This window comes from Marmota monax, unplaced genomic scaffold (genome assembly GCF_021218885.2).
Source record: "Marmota monax isolate L192 unplaced genomic scaffold, Marmota_monax_Labrador192_F-V1.1 WCK01_AAM20220418_F8-fsc00023, whole genome shotgun sequence".
Taxonomy (NCBI): domain Eukaryota; kingdom Metazoa; phylum Chordata; class Mammalia; order Rodentia; family Sciuridae; genus Marmota; species Marmota monax.
In genome coordinates, this window is record NW_026692907.1 from 6973250 (window position 1) to 6989010 (window position 15761).

At 44.8% G+C, this 15761-nt stretch overlaps 1 protein-coding gene and 1 non-coding gene across 2 annotated transcripts; one reads left to right on the forward strand and one right to left on the reverse strand.

Moving 5' to 3' along the window:
* Positions 1-6340: 6340 nt before the first annotated feature.
* On the reverse strand, positions 6341-8295 carry Tacstd2 (tumor associated calcium signal transducer 2). The gene has a single exon (XM_046451014.2). The coding sequence runs from the start codon at positions 8026-8028 to the stop codon at positions 7066-7068; it is 963 nt and encodes a 320-aa protein (XP_046306970.1). The 5' UTR covers positions 8029-8295; the 3' UTR covers positions 6341-7065.
* Positions 8296-12928: 4633 nt separating this feature from the next.
* LOC124097061 (small nucleolar RNA SNORA42/SNORA80 family) lies at positions 12929-13057 on the forward strand. The gene has a single exon (XR_006853101.1). It is a non-coding gene; the product is annotated as a small nucleolar RNA SNORA42/SNORA80 family (small nucleolar RNA).
* The last annotated feature ends 2704 nt before the right edge of the window (positions 13058-15761 follow it).

Consider the following 15761-nt stretch of genomic DNA (forward strand, 5'->3'; position numbering starts at 1 on the left):
AACCAAAAAAATAACTAAAAAAGCAAACAAACAATTAAAAAAAAACCTCATAGGGTGGCCAGGACATTTCATACAACAGTGTCAGACAGCAAGGGAGTTCAGAGTGTGACTGAGACATCCAGTGTAGAGGCCAAGAGGTCATACGTCTTCTCATGGGTTCCGCTGATCTAGTCATGGTCCCTTTCCTCCCAAGGAGACGAGATGCCTTGGGAAGTTGAAATGCTTGTTTTCTGCTGGCTAATGTGTTGACTCTTACTCTGGATCATTTCCTTCCCCTTACCCAGCTCAGTTGGACCTACTTGTGCAGCATAGAACTGAGCTTTTACATTGAAATAGGAGAAGGGCTTGCTGTGGTACCAGGGGCACAGGTCTCCTGTCTTCAGGGTAATTCGCTAACAGTGAACAGTGCTAGCCCTGTAATCTACCCACCCTGCCCTTCCAATAATCCTTTTCTTGGGCTTACCATGAGAGGCAATCATGAAACCCCTGGTGATATTACCAGCATCTGAGAATGTTTCCAGAAGGGAAATGACAGCCGCTGCAGCCTAGAGCACCACAGGATGAAGAACCCTGTCCCACAGCAAGCAAGTGATGGTGCAGTAGTGAGATTTATTCTCAGAGACTTAGATGCGCTCCCTCAAAGGACCATTTGGGAACTTAACAGATGTCTTTTACAATCAAGCATGTCCTGGTGGACACCTTCCAGTTGTCATTTCCCTTCTGGAAACATTCTCAGATGCTGGTAAATATCACCTGAGGTTTCATGATTGCCTCTCATAGTAAGCTCAAGAAAAGGATTATTGAAAGGGCAGGGTGGATAAATTACAGGGCTAGCACTCTTCGCTGTTAGGGAATTACCCTGAAGACAGGAGATCTGTGCCCCTGGTACCACGGCAAGCTCTTCTCCTAGTTCAGTGTAAAATCTCAGTTCTATGCTCCACAAGGAGGTCCAGCTGAGCTGGGTAAGGTAAAGGGAAGTGATCCAGAGTAAGAGTCAACACATTAGCCAGCAGAAAACAGGCATTTCAACTTCCCGAGGCATCTCGTCTCCTTGGGAGGAAAGGGACCGTGACTAGATCAGCGGAACCCATGAGAAGACGTATGACCTTGTGGCCCCTACACTGGATGTCTCAGTCACACTCTGAACTCCCTTGCTATCTGACACTGTTGTGTGAAATGTCCTGGCCACCAGGACATGCTTGATTGTAAAAGACATCTGTTAAATCCCTGAATGGTCCTTTGAGGGAGTCCATCTAAGTCTCTGAGAATAAATCTCGCTACTGCACCATCACTGCTTGCTGTGAGACAGGGTTCTTCATCCTGTGGTGCTCTAGGCTGCAGTGGTAAGAGCACAGTCTCTGGAAGAAGGCAAGCCCACATTTGAACTTTACCTTGCTTCTTACCAGCTATGTGACCTCTTGTTTAAGACCCTGGTTTCCTCCTTGGTAAAACAGTAATGACAGAACATACTTCATATTCACGGGTTGCTGTGATATACATTGTGAGGTTAGAGCTTGAGTGAAAATATTGGCACAGTCTATGTGTTCAATAATTGGCAACCCACCAGTTCAATTCAACACATTTCCTGGGTGCTCATTATATGTTATGCTTCCCATTGTGGGATATAGAAATAATTCTGCCAGGAATTCATTCTCCTCCTTGGAAAATACTTCGTTTAAAAGGGAAATCAAGACGAGGATTGTAGAGATAGAGCTCTCTCTTTTAAACCATGTTCATCTGGATGGTTCTAGCAATACACCATAGACTGAGTGGCCTATAAATAAACTTATTTATCATAGTCCTGGAGGCTGGGGAGTCTAGGATCAAGGGGCCAGCAGATTCAGTGTCTGGTGAGGGTCTGCTTCCTGGCTCAGAGACAGCATATTTTTGCTGCATCCTCATGTGATGGAAGGGACATTGGACTCTCTGGGTTGTCTTCCATAAGGGCCATTCTCTGTCTCCTAGTTTTCTCCTTTGTTATAGGAATAATACAGCCACTTATGCCAATTAGGGTAAAAGAATAAGCTAAAATAAAAACAAAAGACTGTTAGGGAGATCTGATAACATGAGAGTATCCCTTATCCAAAATGCTTAGGATCAGAATTATTTCCAATTTTGGATTTTTCTCAGATTTGGGAATATTTACATATACATATTGGGATATCTTGGGGGATGGGACACAATTCTAAACTTACAAAATTCATTTATGTTTCATATACACCTTGTACATACAGCCTGAAGATGACTTTGTACATTTTTAGTGAACCTGTGTTTTGACTATGACTCCTCACAGGAGCTGAGGTATGGAATTTTCCACTTGTGGTACCAGGTCAGTGTTCAAAAAGTTCCAGATTTTAGAGCATTTAGGATTTCAGATGTTCAGATTAGGGATACTCAACCTGTAGTTTAACAAGTGAGGCATTTATTTATCTCTCACATCCTAGTTGAAGATCAGTGTGCCACCTGGATAGGCATAGCTGAGCTTTTTTTCCATATTTGTATTGGCGCATTGTAGCCGTGCATAATGGTGGGATTTGTTGTTACATATTCGTATTCGCAAAACATATAACAGTATAATTTAGCCAATATCATTCCCCAGTATTTCCTTTTTCCCTCTCCTCCTCCCTCTGCCTGATCCCTTTTATTTAACTGATGTTTCTTGATTTTCATGAGTCCCACCCCCCAACTTTTTTTTCCTTTCTCCTCTTTAGCTTCATCAGATGATAGAAAATGTTCAACCCTTAACCTGAGTTTGGCTTATTCTGCTTTACATAATGTTCTTGAGTTCCATCCACTTTCCTGCAAATGACAATAACATTCTTCTTTATGGCTGAATAAAACTCCATTGTGTATATCTACCACATTTTCTTTATCCATTCATTCATTGACAAACACCTACACTGGTTCCATAGTTTGGCTATTGTGAATTGTGCTGCTATAAACATAAGTAGGCGTGTTTCATAATAGTATGCTGACTTTTCTTTTGGAAAAAGAAATATGAAGGTGTGGTATAGCTGGGTCATATGGTAGTTCCATGCCTAGTCTTTTGAGGAATCTCCATACTGATTTCTATAGTGGTTGTACTAATTTACTATCCCACCAACAGTGTTAAAAGTGTTTCATTTTCTCCACATCCTCTCCAGCATTTATTAGTGTTAGCTACCTTTCTGACTGGTATGAAATGAAATCTCAGTGTAGTTTCAATTGCATTTCCCTAATTGTTGAACATTTTTTCACATATTTGTCATTTGTATTTCTTCTTTTAAAAAGTGTCTGTTTAGTTCATTTGCCCATTTGTTAACTGGATTTTTTGTGTGTGTGGTTTTGGTATTAAGTGTTTATATATTCTGGATATTAATCCTCTGTAAGAAGAGTAATCAGCAAAGATCTTCTCCCATTTTGTAGATTCTCTCTTCACATTTTTAATTGTTTCCTTTGCTGTGAACAAGCTTTTGTTAACTTGATATCATCCCATTTATAAACTCTTAACATTATTTCCTGAGCTGTAGGGGTCCTATTGATAACATCATTGCCTGTGCCTTCATGTTGGAGTGTTGGGCATAGCTGTTTTATACAAACCAGGTGAGTGATTGCTCTGCTTCTATAAACATGTGGCTTCCAAGGTTGAAGTCTAAGAATGGAGATGTCCTCTTAAGAAAGTGGGGTGGAAGTTCTGCTCACATTCCACTGAAATAACTTAACCATTACTGGTAATTTATTCCCCATGATCTTAGGGTAACTTTTGTTGTTGTTGTTCACACAAGAGTGATCACTCACTGAGTGCATATTCCATCTTTTCACATGTCTAATCTCAAAAATCTAGCATGTTAGTTAAAACTAGACCTATTTTACAAATAGAAAAACAGCTGCAGGTAACTTCAAGCTCATCCATTTTACATTTAATCAAAAGATCTCTCCTCTTTAAGTGATATTCAAAAGCTAAAGATTAACCACAGCCTAAGAACAGAAATAATCAAGGAAACATAAATAAGCAGGAGAGTAACCAGGGAGGCAAGTGGGACAAATGTTAGACGGGCAGAGTGAAGTTTGGGGGCTCTAGTAGTTCTGCCACCCTCTGCTGGGTTGGGCAAGCCATTTCCTCATCTGCTGAATGAGGCTATTGAATTAAATATGTAAGTGGAGGAAAGGGGAATGGGTAATTTTTTAAAAATTGTTCTAATTAAGGAAATAGCCAGAATAGAGAGGTCTTTGGTGACCTACACAAGGAAATCAGTTGTGCCTCCTCCAGTCTCAGAAGACAAGCCACAACCTGCTAGGTGAGTCACACCTGCTTCTTACATTCCTTCCTGGGGCAACTGCAGGTCTGAGTCCAAACAGTAAAAGGTGAATTAGGAAGGGAGGGAGTTTTCTGGGGGTCGAGGCTAGACCCCTGAAGGTAACTGGCTCAGGAGTCCTGAACCCAGCAGAGGTAAGCTGAGTTTCACAGAAGCATGAGGGGCTTGGAGGAAAGGACCAGGAAAAGCATTTTGCCTGCTGGGTGCATAGGACAGCAACCTGGGGTGGGAAGCCAGAGGCAAGGTTTCAAACCCCGGCTTTGGCATGTGGAGGATGTGTATTCATGAGAGTACTCGACTTCTGTAGAACTCGGTTTTCTGATGTGTGCCATGCATATCATTTAGAAAAGAGAATTTTTTTTACGTACACTGAGCTCTTGCCAAGTGCCCAAGTTGTTCTAAGTACTTATACCAGTCCCACCTCATTTCATCTTCACAATAAGATATTTGTAGTTTCATTTAACAAATGAGAAAACGGGAGTTAAGTGACTTCCCAGCTTAACGGAGCAGGCTTTGAACGCAGATTTGTCAATATTTCAGTTATTTCCAGTAAGTCAGTGTCTCGAAGATTATACATGTGAAAAGTACTTTTTTTGTACAGTGAGTGCTATAAAGTGCAGGGAGTCATCATCTGGAATGAATGCAGAAACTTATAGATATTATACAGAAGTGACATTCCAAAGAAGGAATGGCTTTTGTGGGGAGCTCCCTTGTTTAACTGTCCACTCAATCTGTTTATTTTTTAGGCAGTCAAGTGATAGTTTTTTTGAAGAGACTCTTGAAACAATGAAGCTTTCTAGTTCCAGCTGTGCCACAGAAACATTAAACTAGAGAAGGCACTTGCTCTTTAAAAAAGAAAAGAAAAGAAAAGAAAAGAAATGAAGGGTTAGGTCAGAGGCCATTACCAAGGTCCTTTATGCTAAGACATGTGAGTGACTCACAGAAGTGGGAAGCATCCAGGGAGCCTGAGAATGGAGTCTCACTCTCATTGCTACCATTCTTACTTTGGGCACTGTCCTACGATAGGGAGTCAGCCCACATCCTTCCCCTGCCCCTCTGTGAAGTCACATCTTGTATGAGCCTAAGAAGATTTTTGAGGCTTGAAGAGCAGTTCCTCCCCAGCTGGGGTGGCAGCAGACTCTGAGATCTGTGGTGATCCTGAAGTATTAACTTCTCCAGCACCTGAAACCCCCAGCGCGAGCTGCAAAGACCTTGGCTGAGAGCAGTCTCTCCCATTCTCACCCATGTTACAGTCTCCAGGGGTTAGCATAGACTGTGGAGGGGAAAGGGGCATGAGATGGATTCCTGGGCGAGAAACTGAAGTCCTGGATGTAGTGTATTAGTTACAGAATATTTGATATGCCAACCACTCCCTCCTTTACAGTTGTCCAGTGTACCCTCAGCTTCCTGGTTATTACTGTCATTGTTTACACTTAGGCTGCTCCTCAGCACCATGCTTGGCTTCACATAAATAAATGCAAATGAGTGAGGAGGAGGAGAATGCATGAAAGAGCCAGAGCCTGGTTTTTACAGCTACTAAGGAAAAAAAAAAAATCTTTACAGAACATTAATAGTAAAATCCTAGAGAAAACAGCCATGTGCACAGCCAGCTCATAGGGCTGACCACAGACACTGGCTTTAATTTCATGGGAAAGTTTCTTAACCTCTCGGAGAATTTCAACATGTTGAGCTTAATAAATTTTCCCAAGGACTAAATGAGAACAGTACCTCCTATTTCAGAGTAGGGCTGTGAAACAAATTAGACCTTTCCCTCTCTACTGGTGCCAACACTTGCTTAGAGGTAGTCAAAGAAGGCTGGCTCCTCTCTTAGCCAGCGTGGCCAGTTTTTGCCTCCCGCCTCAAACTCACCAGCATTTAAATTGGCCAGTTAGGGCCGCTAAGAAAATACCACAGTAGCAATATGAAATGACCGCTCTGCAAAAAAGAAGTGTTAGGATTTGAAATAAAAATACCCCAGTCATGGGAAATCAGAGAGAAGAGGCCAAAGTAGTATAAATCCGGAGGGAGTATTCACAAACTCCATCTTTTCATCTGTGCCTTTCCCATATTTTATTAAATGCATGTTTTTTAAAAAAATCACAGCAGTATTATCAAAGACGACATATATACAAACATTTTACAAAAGAAAACATTACTGATATCAGCTGTAATAAGGGAGAGCTGAGAATCGAAGCTGTTTCTGGGGCAGTCTCTGCCCTCAAACTAAGACATCTAAAATGTGTTCAGGCAGGCAGTAGAAATAGGCTTCTTTCCTAGTGACAAGCTGTGTGGTCGGTAATACAAACAATGGTAAATGAGGATACTACACAGGCCCAATTAATAAGGAGGGCCATGATAACTGGGGAGCTCATCAAATAACAAACTCAAGATAGTAAAAGAGCTGTTTGCCTTCTAAACTCATTTACAGCTTCCAGATAGATCTGATCACTTGCAAAGAGGCTGGGTTGTAAGACACTTGCTTCTTACACGTGGCTCAGTGCCATCCTTCCCTTAATTCCCAGAGTTAGTTTTCCTTGGACCAAAGGGAAGAAGTTTTAGAATTGCTTCCTTCAAGACAGAAGTCAGGAAGAGCTGTCCCCTGATACCAGGAAATATCAAATTTATCAAACTCGGTGTGTGTGTGGAGGAGGGAGGGTGCAGTAAGGATTTGGGAAGAGAAATGTCTCCTTTGGGCCAAGAATCAAGAATTGTGACTCAGTTTGGTCTGAGATAATCTGATACCCACCCCTCTCCCTTTCCCTCAGTGTACCTACAAGCTGGGTTCATTTCTCAACTCCCCCAGTTCTTTGATCTCCACCTTCTTATACTTCCCGGACTTTCTCCGGTTGGTGATCACCAGGACAACCAGGCCAGCGACCAAGGCTACTACGACCACGACGATGACGGCGATGAGGCCGGCGGTGAGGCGCTTCATGGAGAATTGGGGAGGCTTCTCGTCCAGGTAATAGATCAGCGTCCGCTCCACGTGCAGGGGCTCACCGCGCACCTGCATGTCCAGGCCTCCTGGGCCCGTGAACAGCGACTCGCCCTTGATATCTCTCTCAAAGTAGTAGGCGGCATCAGCGATGTCCACGTCGCCGGGGACTTTCTGCGAGGCGTTCTGCCGCAGCTCGATCTGAATGGTGGGTTCTTCATAGTGCACAGCCGTCAGGAACCTGGGGTGCAGCTGATAGCGCTCGCGGAAGAGCCGCCGCAGCTCGGTGTCCAGGTCGGAGTGGTTGAAGGCGCGGTCTGTCGCGCGGTGGCGCAAGTCAATGAGGATGTGGTGGGTACGCACCACCTCATCGCAGCGCAGGCTCTGGTCGCCCTTGTCCGTACGGCGCACACCCACCGAGTTCACGCACCAGCACACCGACGTCTGGTTGCACTGGCGCGCCTTGAAGCGGCCCTCGTGGTCACATTCGGGGTCGTAGAGGCCATCATTGTCCACGATCGCGTGCTCGTTCGGCCGCACCAGTCGACGACCGCTCTTCGGGACACTCATGCGGGCCTTGAGCAGCAGGCACTTGGAAGTCAGCTTGGAGCAGTCGACCACCACGCCCGAGCCGAGCGCGCGGCATTGGCAGCGGCCCCCAGGGCCATCCTGGGAGCACACGGTCATCTTGTTGGTGGGGCATGTGCAGTTGTACTGCGCGACAGCGTAGCCAGACACGGCCGCCAGCACCAGCAGTGCCAGCAGCGGAGGCGGCGCGAGGCCGGGGCCCCTGGCCATAGTGGGGCGGAAGAGCGCGGACGGGGCACTGGAGGATTAGGCGCAGGGGCTCCGCTGGCTCTGACTCCGGCTACCAGGACAGTCTGCAGGCGTCTGCCTCCTGGCCGCTCCTTCCCGCTCTTATACTCCGCCGGACCTGCCCGGCTGGTTCGGCGACTACTCACCGGCTGGTATTTGGGTGACACATCACCCCCACTCCTCATCCCACGGAGGGCCCAGACTGCCCTGCGCCGCCCGCGATAGGATCGGGGCAGGAGAAGCTGCTCCCGCCTCCTCCGACCGAAAGCCGGGAAGAGGGAAACCGATACTCACCTGCGGCTGCGGGCCCCGGGCCCCGCCCTCCTGGCCCCACCCTGGGAGGGATCCGCCCTCTGCAAGGCTTCTAGCTGCAGACCTCGGGCGTCCCTGCGGCTCTCCGGGGCAGGGATTCCCAGGAGTTTCAAGGGGGAAGTGAAGCTCAGGGCTGCCGCTGGCCTCCCCACCTTGTCCTCACACTCCCTTCCTTTCTCTCTCCCTTTCCCCAACACTTTCCTTCAAGTTCTTTCATTCCCTCTCTTCCTCCCCAAGTTCCAGTAGCACACATTTATATAGTTCAGTGTTCACAAGCATTATCTCATCCTCATGCCAGCCCAGGCAGGCATGCCGACCTATCATACCCACTATATAGGTGATACAGGTGAGGCTTAGAGACTAAGGTCTCCCAGCCAACAATTTCCTCAGATTCCTGGGAAGGACCTTTGATATCCTGCCTAGCTGTTGTGAGATCTTAAATAAATGTGGAAAAGAAACGGTGCAGAATCTAAAGAAAAACACTGTTAAAACCTAGGTATCCCAGTGTCCAATTATTAAAAGTTCCTTCACACGCTTGGTACATTATGTCTGTATTCAGTATTAGGAGATGAAAAGGAAAAAAAATGTTAAATAACCAGCAAGACTATAAGGAGTTCTTTGAATAAATAACTTGATTCTAGAAGAGCAAAGTTTTCTTTTTCGGGTACGTCTCCGAACCTGCACATAATGAAAGAATGGAGCCGGTGAGAAATTGCTAACCTGCCACTGTGTGGCTCCTTTAATGGGATGGAGGAGTTGCCATCTCTTTTTGAATCATTGAGAAAGTTCAGAGTTCCAAAGCTGTGGTAAAATTAACAATAATTAGAAAGCTATAATTATGCCTGGGTCCTCCATCAAAGCACGTTTTATATATTCAGCAGTTAATATGCACCGCCAGTAGCACAGAGGTGTTGTTTAACACATGAAAGGCAGTCAGAACTCTGCCCCATTAATTGTCAAGCAATTCCTGAAGCAGGTAGCTGGAAACATATTATTCTGCCTTTACTGGTAGAGGAAGTGAATAGGTGAAGGACAATTGTCTACCTACCAACACCAGAAGTTTTTGAATTCGGCCTCTGCTTTCTATCCCCACCGTCTCTGTTCAGTTCTTTGGACAAATAACCTAGCCAGGCTCCCACTTTGTTTTCCCTCTTCAACCCCAGCACACCCTGCTTCAGAGAGACTTTCTAAATCACAAATCTATGCCACCTTCTTTCTACAAAGAGTGCTTCAAGCCTTCTCTTAGGATATGTGGCTCTTAGGATAAAATTCCTACTTCTTAAGTTAGCACATAGTATCCTTTCTGTATTACCATATCTTCTCTGTGCCTTAGTTTCTTCATCTGGAAAATGGGGGTAATAAAAGCACCTTACATGATAGGTATGAGGACTAACGTAGAGAAACTATTGAGAACAATATCTGTTTCCATAGCATCTGCATATGGTAAGCAATGGATAGGTGTGAACTACTATCATTGCCATCTTCACTGTCATTGTCATCATCATTGTTCATCTTACTTCTGAAACTTCTTCAGCATTCCTCATGGTTTCAAGCCCTGGCAACGTCATCTACCTGGAGTTTCCCCTTCTTGGTCTACGTAGTGCATAATTGTGTATTCCTACTCAGTTCTTGAGTCACCTCCAGGAATCCTTCCCTATAGGTCCTCCCTATTGCACTCAGAAGTATTCATCTTCTCTGTGCTTTCCTATCTTATATATATACTGCAATTAGCATATAATTAACATATACTACCTTTTCTGGGCTTCTGTTCCCCTCATCTGTAAAATGGGTATAATACAGTCTCTACTTCATAGATTATTCTGAGAATCAAATCTAAATAGATGAAAGAGTAGATGCAAAGGCTTTGTAAACTCCAATAATCTGTTAAAAAGAAGTTAGATTACATTTCCATTTTTAAAAATATCTTTCCTATCTTCTTACTTCTTCAGAGATGGACTAGGTTGCTACAAATCTGTGCAACTAGCAGAGCCATCTGGTAATCATTCCACTGGGTCCCAGACTGAATAGAGGAAAGCTGATGGGAGAGGGTTCTCAGGACTGAGGGCTGTTTGTGATGATGTGTTGCCTTCTTAGCTAAGACAGCCTCAAATGGCAGTACATTATTGGGGCTAGTGCTCTGAGGTCTCAAATCCTCTGCCTTTTCCAGTTATGTTCTATCTATTCTGGGAAGACAGGAATAGGAGGGGCCCAGCCTCTCTATCCTCTGTGGGAAGCTGGTGGACCAAAGATGACCTCCATATGTCCCCAGTCCCCTTCCTTCACTTCTGTAATTCATGCAGCTTTCCACAACAGGCACACAAACACCAGAATGGGTTCATAAACAGTCCCAGCTCTGATACTTTCTTTGTCCATTTCCTGCTTATTTCTGAAAAATAGCATTTTTTAAACAAGCTTTATCTTGTGGTATTTTTTAAAATTTATTTTTAAACATTTAACATAAAGCATTCCATCAACTCAGTATTTTTGAGTGCTTGTAAGTGGGCAAGAACCCCATCTGAGCACTCCAGCTCCAGCACCAGCCTACAGAAGACAGTAAACAATGTGTATTATATGAATTCATGTTGCTTTGGCCCAGAATGTTACGGTATTAACATCCTCCTTCAGCAGTCTTCATATGGACCACTTCAAGACTTCTAGCTTAAGTCTTACCATCTACCGCAGCCACAGTTCTCCATACCTACCCTAACTCACACTCCACTCACTCAATTTCAAGGAAGGCTAGATAATGATGCCACGAGTATTACTTTTGCTTTTATGCATGACTCCAAACTTTAATTGGCCTTGTGCTTGGATGGAGGAGGGATGTGATCAGAGGAGGCCAGATTGATTCTGTAGGCAAGGCATGTAATGTGATTGAAAGAAAATGGACTTTGGATCCAGTTAGACTTAGGTTTAAATTCTGGCATCATAGCACTCATTGGCTAAGATTTTGAGTAAGTTATTTTGCCACTCTGACTACAGTTTCTTAATTGCCAAATGGGGGTAGTAATACCTACATTTCTCCAACGTCTATGAAAAGGATGATTTCCCACAAAGTTCTTTGCTATTAAGAGCACAATTTCCTCTCCCTATGACACTTCAGTTGTTCTTGTGCTCTGTTTTACAAACTCTTAGTGATTATCCAGTGCTCTCTGGGTTAAAACTAACACCAACATGTGAGTTTTATATTGAGAGGTATGATATACCTATATATCACATAACAAGACACAAATATAGAACTGTGTTTTACTAATTTAAAAACTAATATCATCCAGAATTATTTTAATGATTCAAGATAAAAATTATCAATATCCAACATAGTGTTTGGCATGTAATAAGTAGAATAATCTTAGCTATTGTTATCTGCTATCTCAGGAATGTGAGAATCTTTGGAGATCATTAAAGTATTCTACACAAGACTGGTGATTCTGGAGACTGCTGAATATCAAGAGCAAGGAGCTGGGTGCTAGGGAAGAGAGTTGCAGAGAGCCCCACTACCCCTTGACTCCCAGGACACAGGTATACATAGAATATCCAGGTGCAAATGGAACTTTGGTATAATTTCTCCCATTGTTTGCAGCAGAGCCTACAATACCCCCAGGGGAGTAGGCAGAGAAGGTGTTATTATCCCTATCTTACAGATGTGGAAACAGAGGCCTTGGGAGGGGAAGGGAAGAACCTGCCATGGTCACATGCTTTTAAGTGGTAAGGCCACATCTAGAATCCAGGTTCCTGACTGCAACTGTATGTAGAATTAACAAAGATAGAACTAACAAAGGGATGAAAGAGATTAAGGTCTTATCTTATGTTACTGGGCTTTTAAAATATTTTTTCCCTTCTTTGTACAAATATTTTTAGTGAGTTCTGGTTTTATAAAGAATGACCAAATAGCTATTCACGTAGGCTACAGCTATGTGCCCACACCTGAAAACCCCAGGACTTGTGCCATTGACCACCACTTCCTCATATACTCTGGAGTGGAAGTGGTCCTGTTGCTTCTGTTCTGCCTCAAAGAAATAATCTGCATGTGAATTCAGTAATGCCATGTATTAGCCATGGACTCTCTGTAGGTCTTTTCCCTTGGCTTCCTTTTTCCCAAAGTAGAGATGATGATGACCTCTTAGAGATGTCATGAGGCGCCACAGGCATAGTGTCTGCCTGGTGGCATCTTGGCAAGATTCCTCACTCTTCTTTCTGGCCTGATCGTGGCTCCCTTGAGACAGTAGCCGCCCTGGAAGGCCAGGCAGGGCCTTCTTTCCTCTTCAGAGTGCTCTTGGAGCTCTAGAGAAAGCAGGGGATTCTTTAGCCAGGATGCAGGAAGTACAGCGCGAGAGGAATCTGCTGTGGTGACTGTTGGCTGAGGGTAAAGGAAGGAGGCCCCAAGAAACAGAACACAGAAGAGGAAGTCAGCCCGGGAACTGGGAGTGGGGTTGTAGGAAACCGAGTAGACAAGACACAACTGTAGCCTCAGTGTTTCGTTTCCTTTAAAATGTTAACTCCAGTACTATGAAGTATTATTATTGGAAATATTCAGGGTATAGACACAGTCTGCCTCTTTTTTTTTCTTAAAATATTTATCATATGGCAGGCCCGTCCCCCTGGGTCTTTCATAATGTCCCATGCCAGAGCAAACTGTGGCCCTGAACCATTGCCTGGCCTGTGCCTATAGGCTGCTGGCACTGAAGAGGGCTGCACAGTGGAGAAATAAAAAAGAAAAAAAATGTTTATCATTAAAAAAATTCACATTAAGTCAATCCCATAAATTTTTGGATGAAGTATTTGGGGGTAAAGTAAGTTTTCTGTTTTTGCTTCCACTTGAAGTTTTCTTCATTTCCATAGTTTCTGTTGCTATGTAAACTACCATTTATTAATCATCATGTTACAAATGTCTTATATTCCCCCAGCAACTACAGAACAGTTATTCTTCCTACCTGAGCAGGAAGCTGAGCCTTAAAATCACAGAGCTAGGAATCAATCAAGAAAGGATTGGAAGCCAGGTCTGGTGATACAGACATTTTTCGTTTCTTGCTGAAGGGTTCTGAATGAGGAGACCAAAGATGTTAGGATGATAAGCTGGCTGCTCAGGGAACATTTGATCTTTTCACTTTTTCGGGAAGACAGCACATTTTTGTTTGTGCTTGCTCATTTGGGTGGGGCCTTACTCCATTTCTTAGGGGGGCTGGCTGAGAAGACTGTGGTCCCGGTGGCTGTTTGTAGTTCATCTGGATTTGAAATGACTGTGATCCCATCTGAGAGTGTGTCACGGTTTCATCTCAGCATCTCCTGTCTGTGTTCTTCTCTTCGTGATTCCCTTGTTATGAGCTATGAACCCTGCCTGGCTCCCATCTGGTTCCCTCCAGGGGTAGCTGGAGTCTTTCTAAGGGATTTCTGGTGGGGCAAAAGCCAGTAAAACACCCAATAACTTTTTACTTCTTTTGTTGTGAATCTGATAGGGCCGGCAGTTCCTGGAGAGATCTGGCAACAAATGAAGAAGAATTGGGAAATCTTGGGTTCATGAGGCAGCCACGTTGCTGTACCCACAGAGATGAGTCACCTGTGCTTGCTTTCCCAGGGCCAGCCAGGTGATGTATGAAGCCCATTGAGAGGGCCTGCAGGTGCTTGCTGCTTCTAAGCACTTCCTGTGTTCTAGAGGTAGGCAGGTGACAAAGACTCTCAATGTGCTACTTCCACCCCCAACTGCCTGCTTTTCTGGGCTGTGATGGCCCTTAAGATTGTTGAACAGGATCTGAGGGGACATGTCTCCCAACCAGAGGAGGAATCCCTGTTCCAAATCCTGCACAGGTGCTTTTGTGCCACCTGCAATGGTGAAACTACCTCTTTTCTCAAGACAGCCTGCCCCATCCCAAGCGACTTTATGAGAAATTTCACTGTGGTATTCAGGGAGCTCCTGTGCTCTGTAATTTTCACAAACTGATCCAAATCTCTACTCACGGGGTAGCAAAGAATAAGTGTTTTTTTTATCCTGTATTCATTGTTTCCTAGGGCACGGAAGGCAGGTCTCCTGTCCCCAGCTCCTTCTCCTCTCCTGCCCTGTCTCTGCGTCTTCCCTTCCCTCTGTGCAAAGGAAACATCCCTATTTCTCTATCCTTCCTCCTGTGCCAACACCCTGGGTTGCGGTGGGTGTTTTCCCACCAGTGGCCCAATCCAGCAAATGATGTCACCTAACCAGGCAGTCTGGGGAGACGCCAGCCAGCCGAGGATCCTGGGGAAGCTGTGAAGGAGATTCACTCCTGCTGTCTCCTCTCTCTACTTAACTGCCCCCTTACCTATCTATGTGTTTCCTGTTTCCCCAGGTACAGCTGGGGTCTGGGAAATACTTACACTTAATTGATAGAGAGCCTGTGAAGGGCAGGCAGCTCAAAATGTGCTGCCTCCAGCTTTACAACTCCTAAACGAGGCCGATTTTCTTCTTCTCTCTTGGTAATCAAGGAAGCCCAGGCAACAGGGAACCAGACTATGTGGATAATAAAATATGCACGTATTTGCAGATAGGAGACGGCAGAGCTGGGATCCACGTTCATTGTGTCTGGGTCTGAGGTTCTGCCTTTTCTGTGACCTGCTGCCACACCACATGAATTTCCTGGACCCAACTATTTAAAACTCCAGTACACTGGTGTAAAATCTGCAACTATTCCCCCAACCTCTTTCTTCTACTTTTGCTAAAGCAGAGGACAGCAGAGGAGGGGACAAAAGTCTCTCAACTGAAGCAAAGTAATCAGAGGTTTCTGGTTCTATCCGACACCTTTCAGTTTTGCTGTCTGCCATCTTGGTTGAGCCTGGTCCTTTGGGAAGGCAGGAGGGCATGGCTAGCATTGTGCAAATGAACAATGTGCAGGCTGGTACAGGAGAGTGATTTGTCTAAGCAGGAGAGCAGGACAGGTCTTTCCAGTCCCCTCGTAGAACACACTTTCCTTAGTCCTGTGCTGCCCTTCTCGTGGGTATAGATGCCCAACACCTTGCCTGTGTCACTGTCCTGAATGTCACTTGGCTTCTCCCTGCCTCTGCTGCTGTTCACCTTGAGATATCTCTGGTCACATCAGTCCAGGGCTGAGTGAGGTGAGGAGCTGGCCTCCACTCTTACTGTCAGTGCTCATGAGTCACCAGACACACTGGAGATGGAAGTGGAGGCGAGGAAGAGTGGGAGAGAGGAAAAGTTCAGAAGTCCAGGCGTGAAAGAGGAGACTTCATTGTTCGATAATTCTGGGATGTATGTATCCCAAACAAGAAAGGGCAAGAAAGTCTCCATTGTTCCCCTGGCCTAAGTGGGATGTCAGAAATTGGATTCATGTTTTTGGATTCTTATGAGAAGTCCTGGCTCTGCAGCTAAGCCTCAGCTGTGAACTTTCAGACCATGACTGGCAGAAACAAGAGGCCGCTCTCAA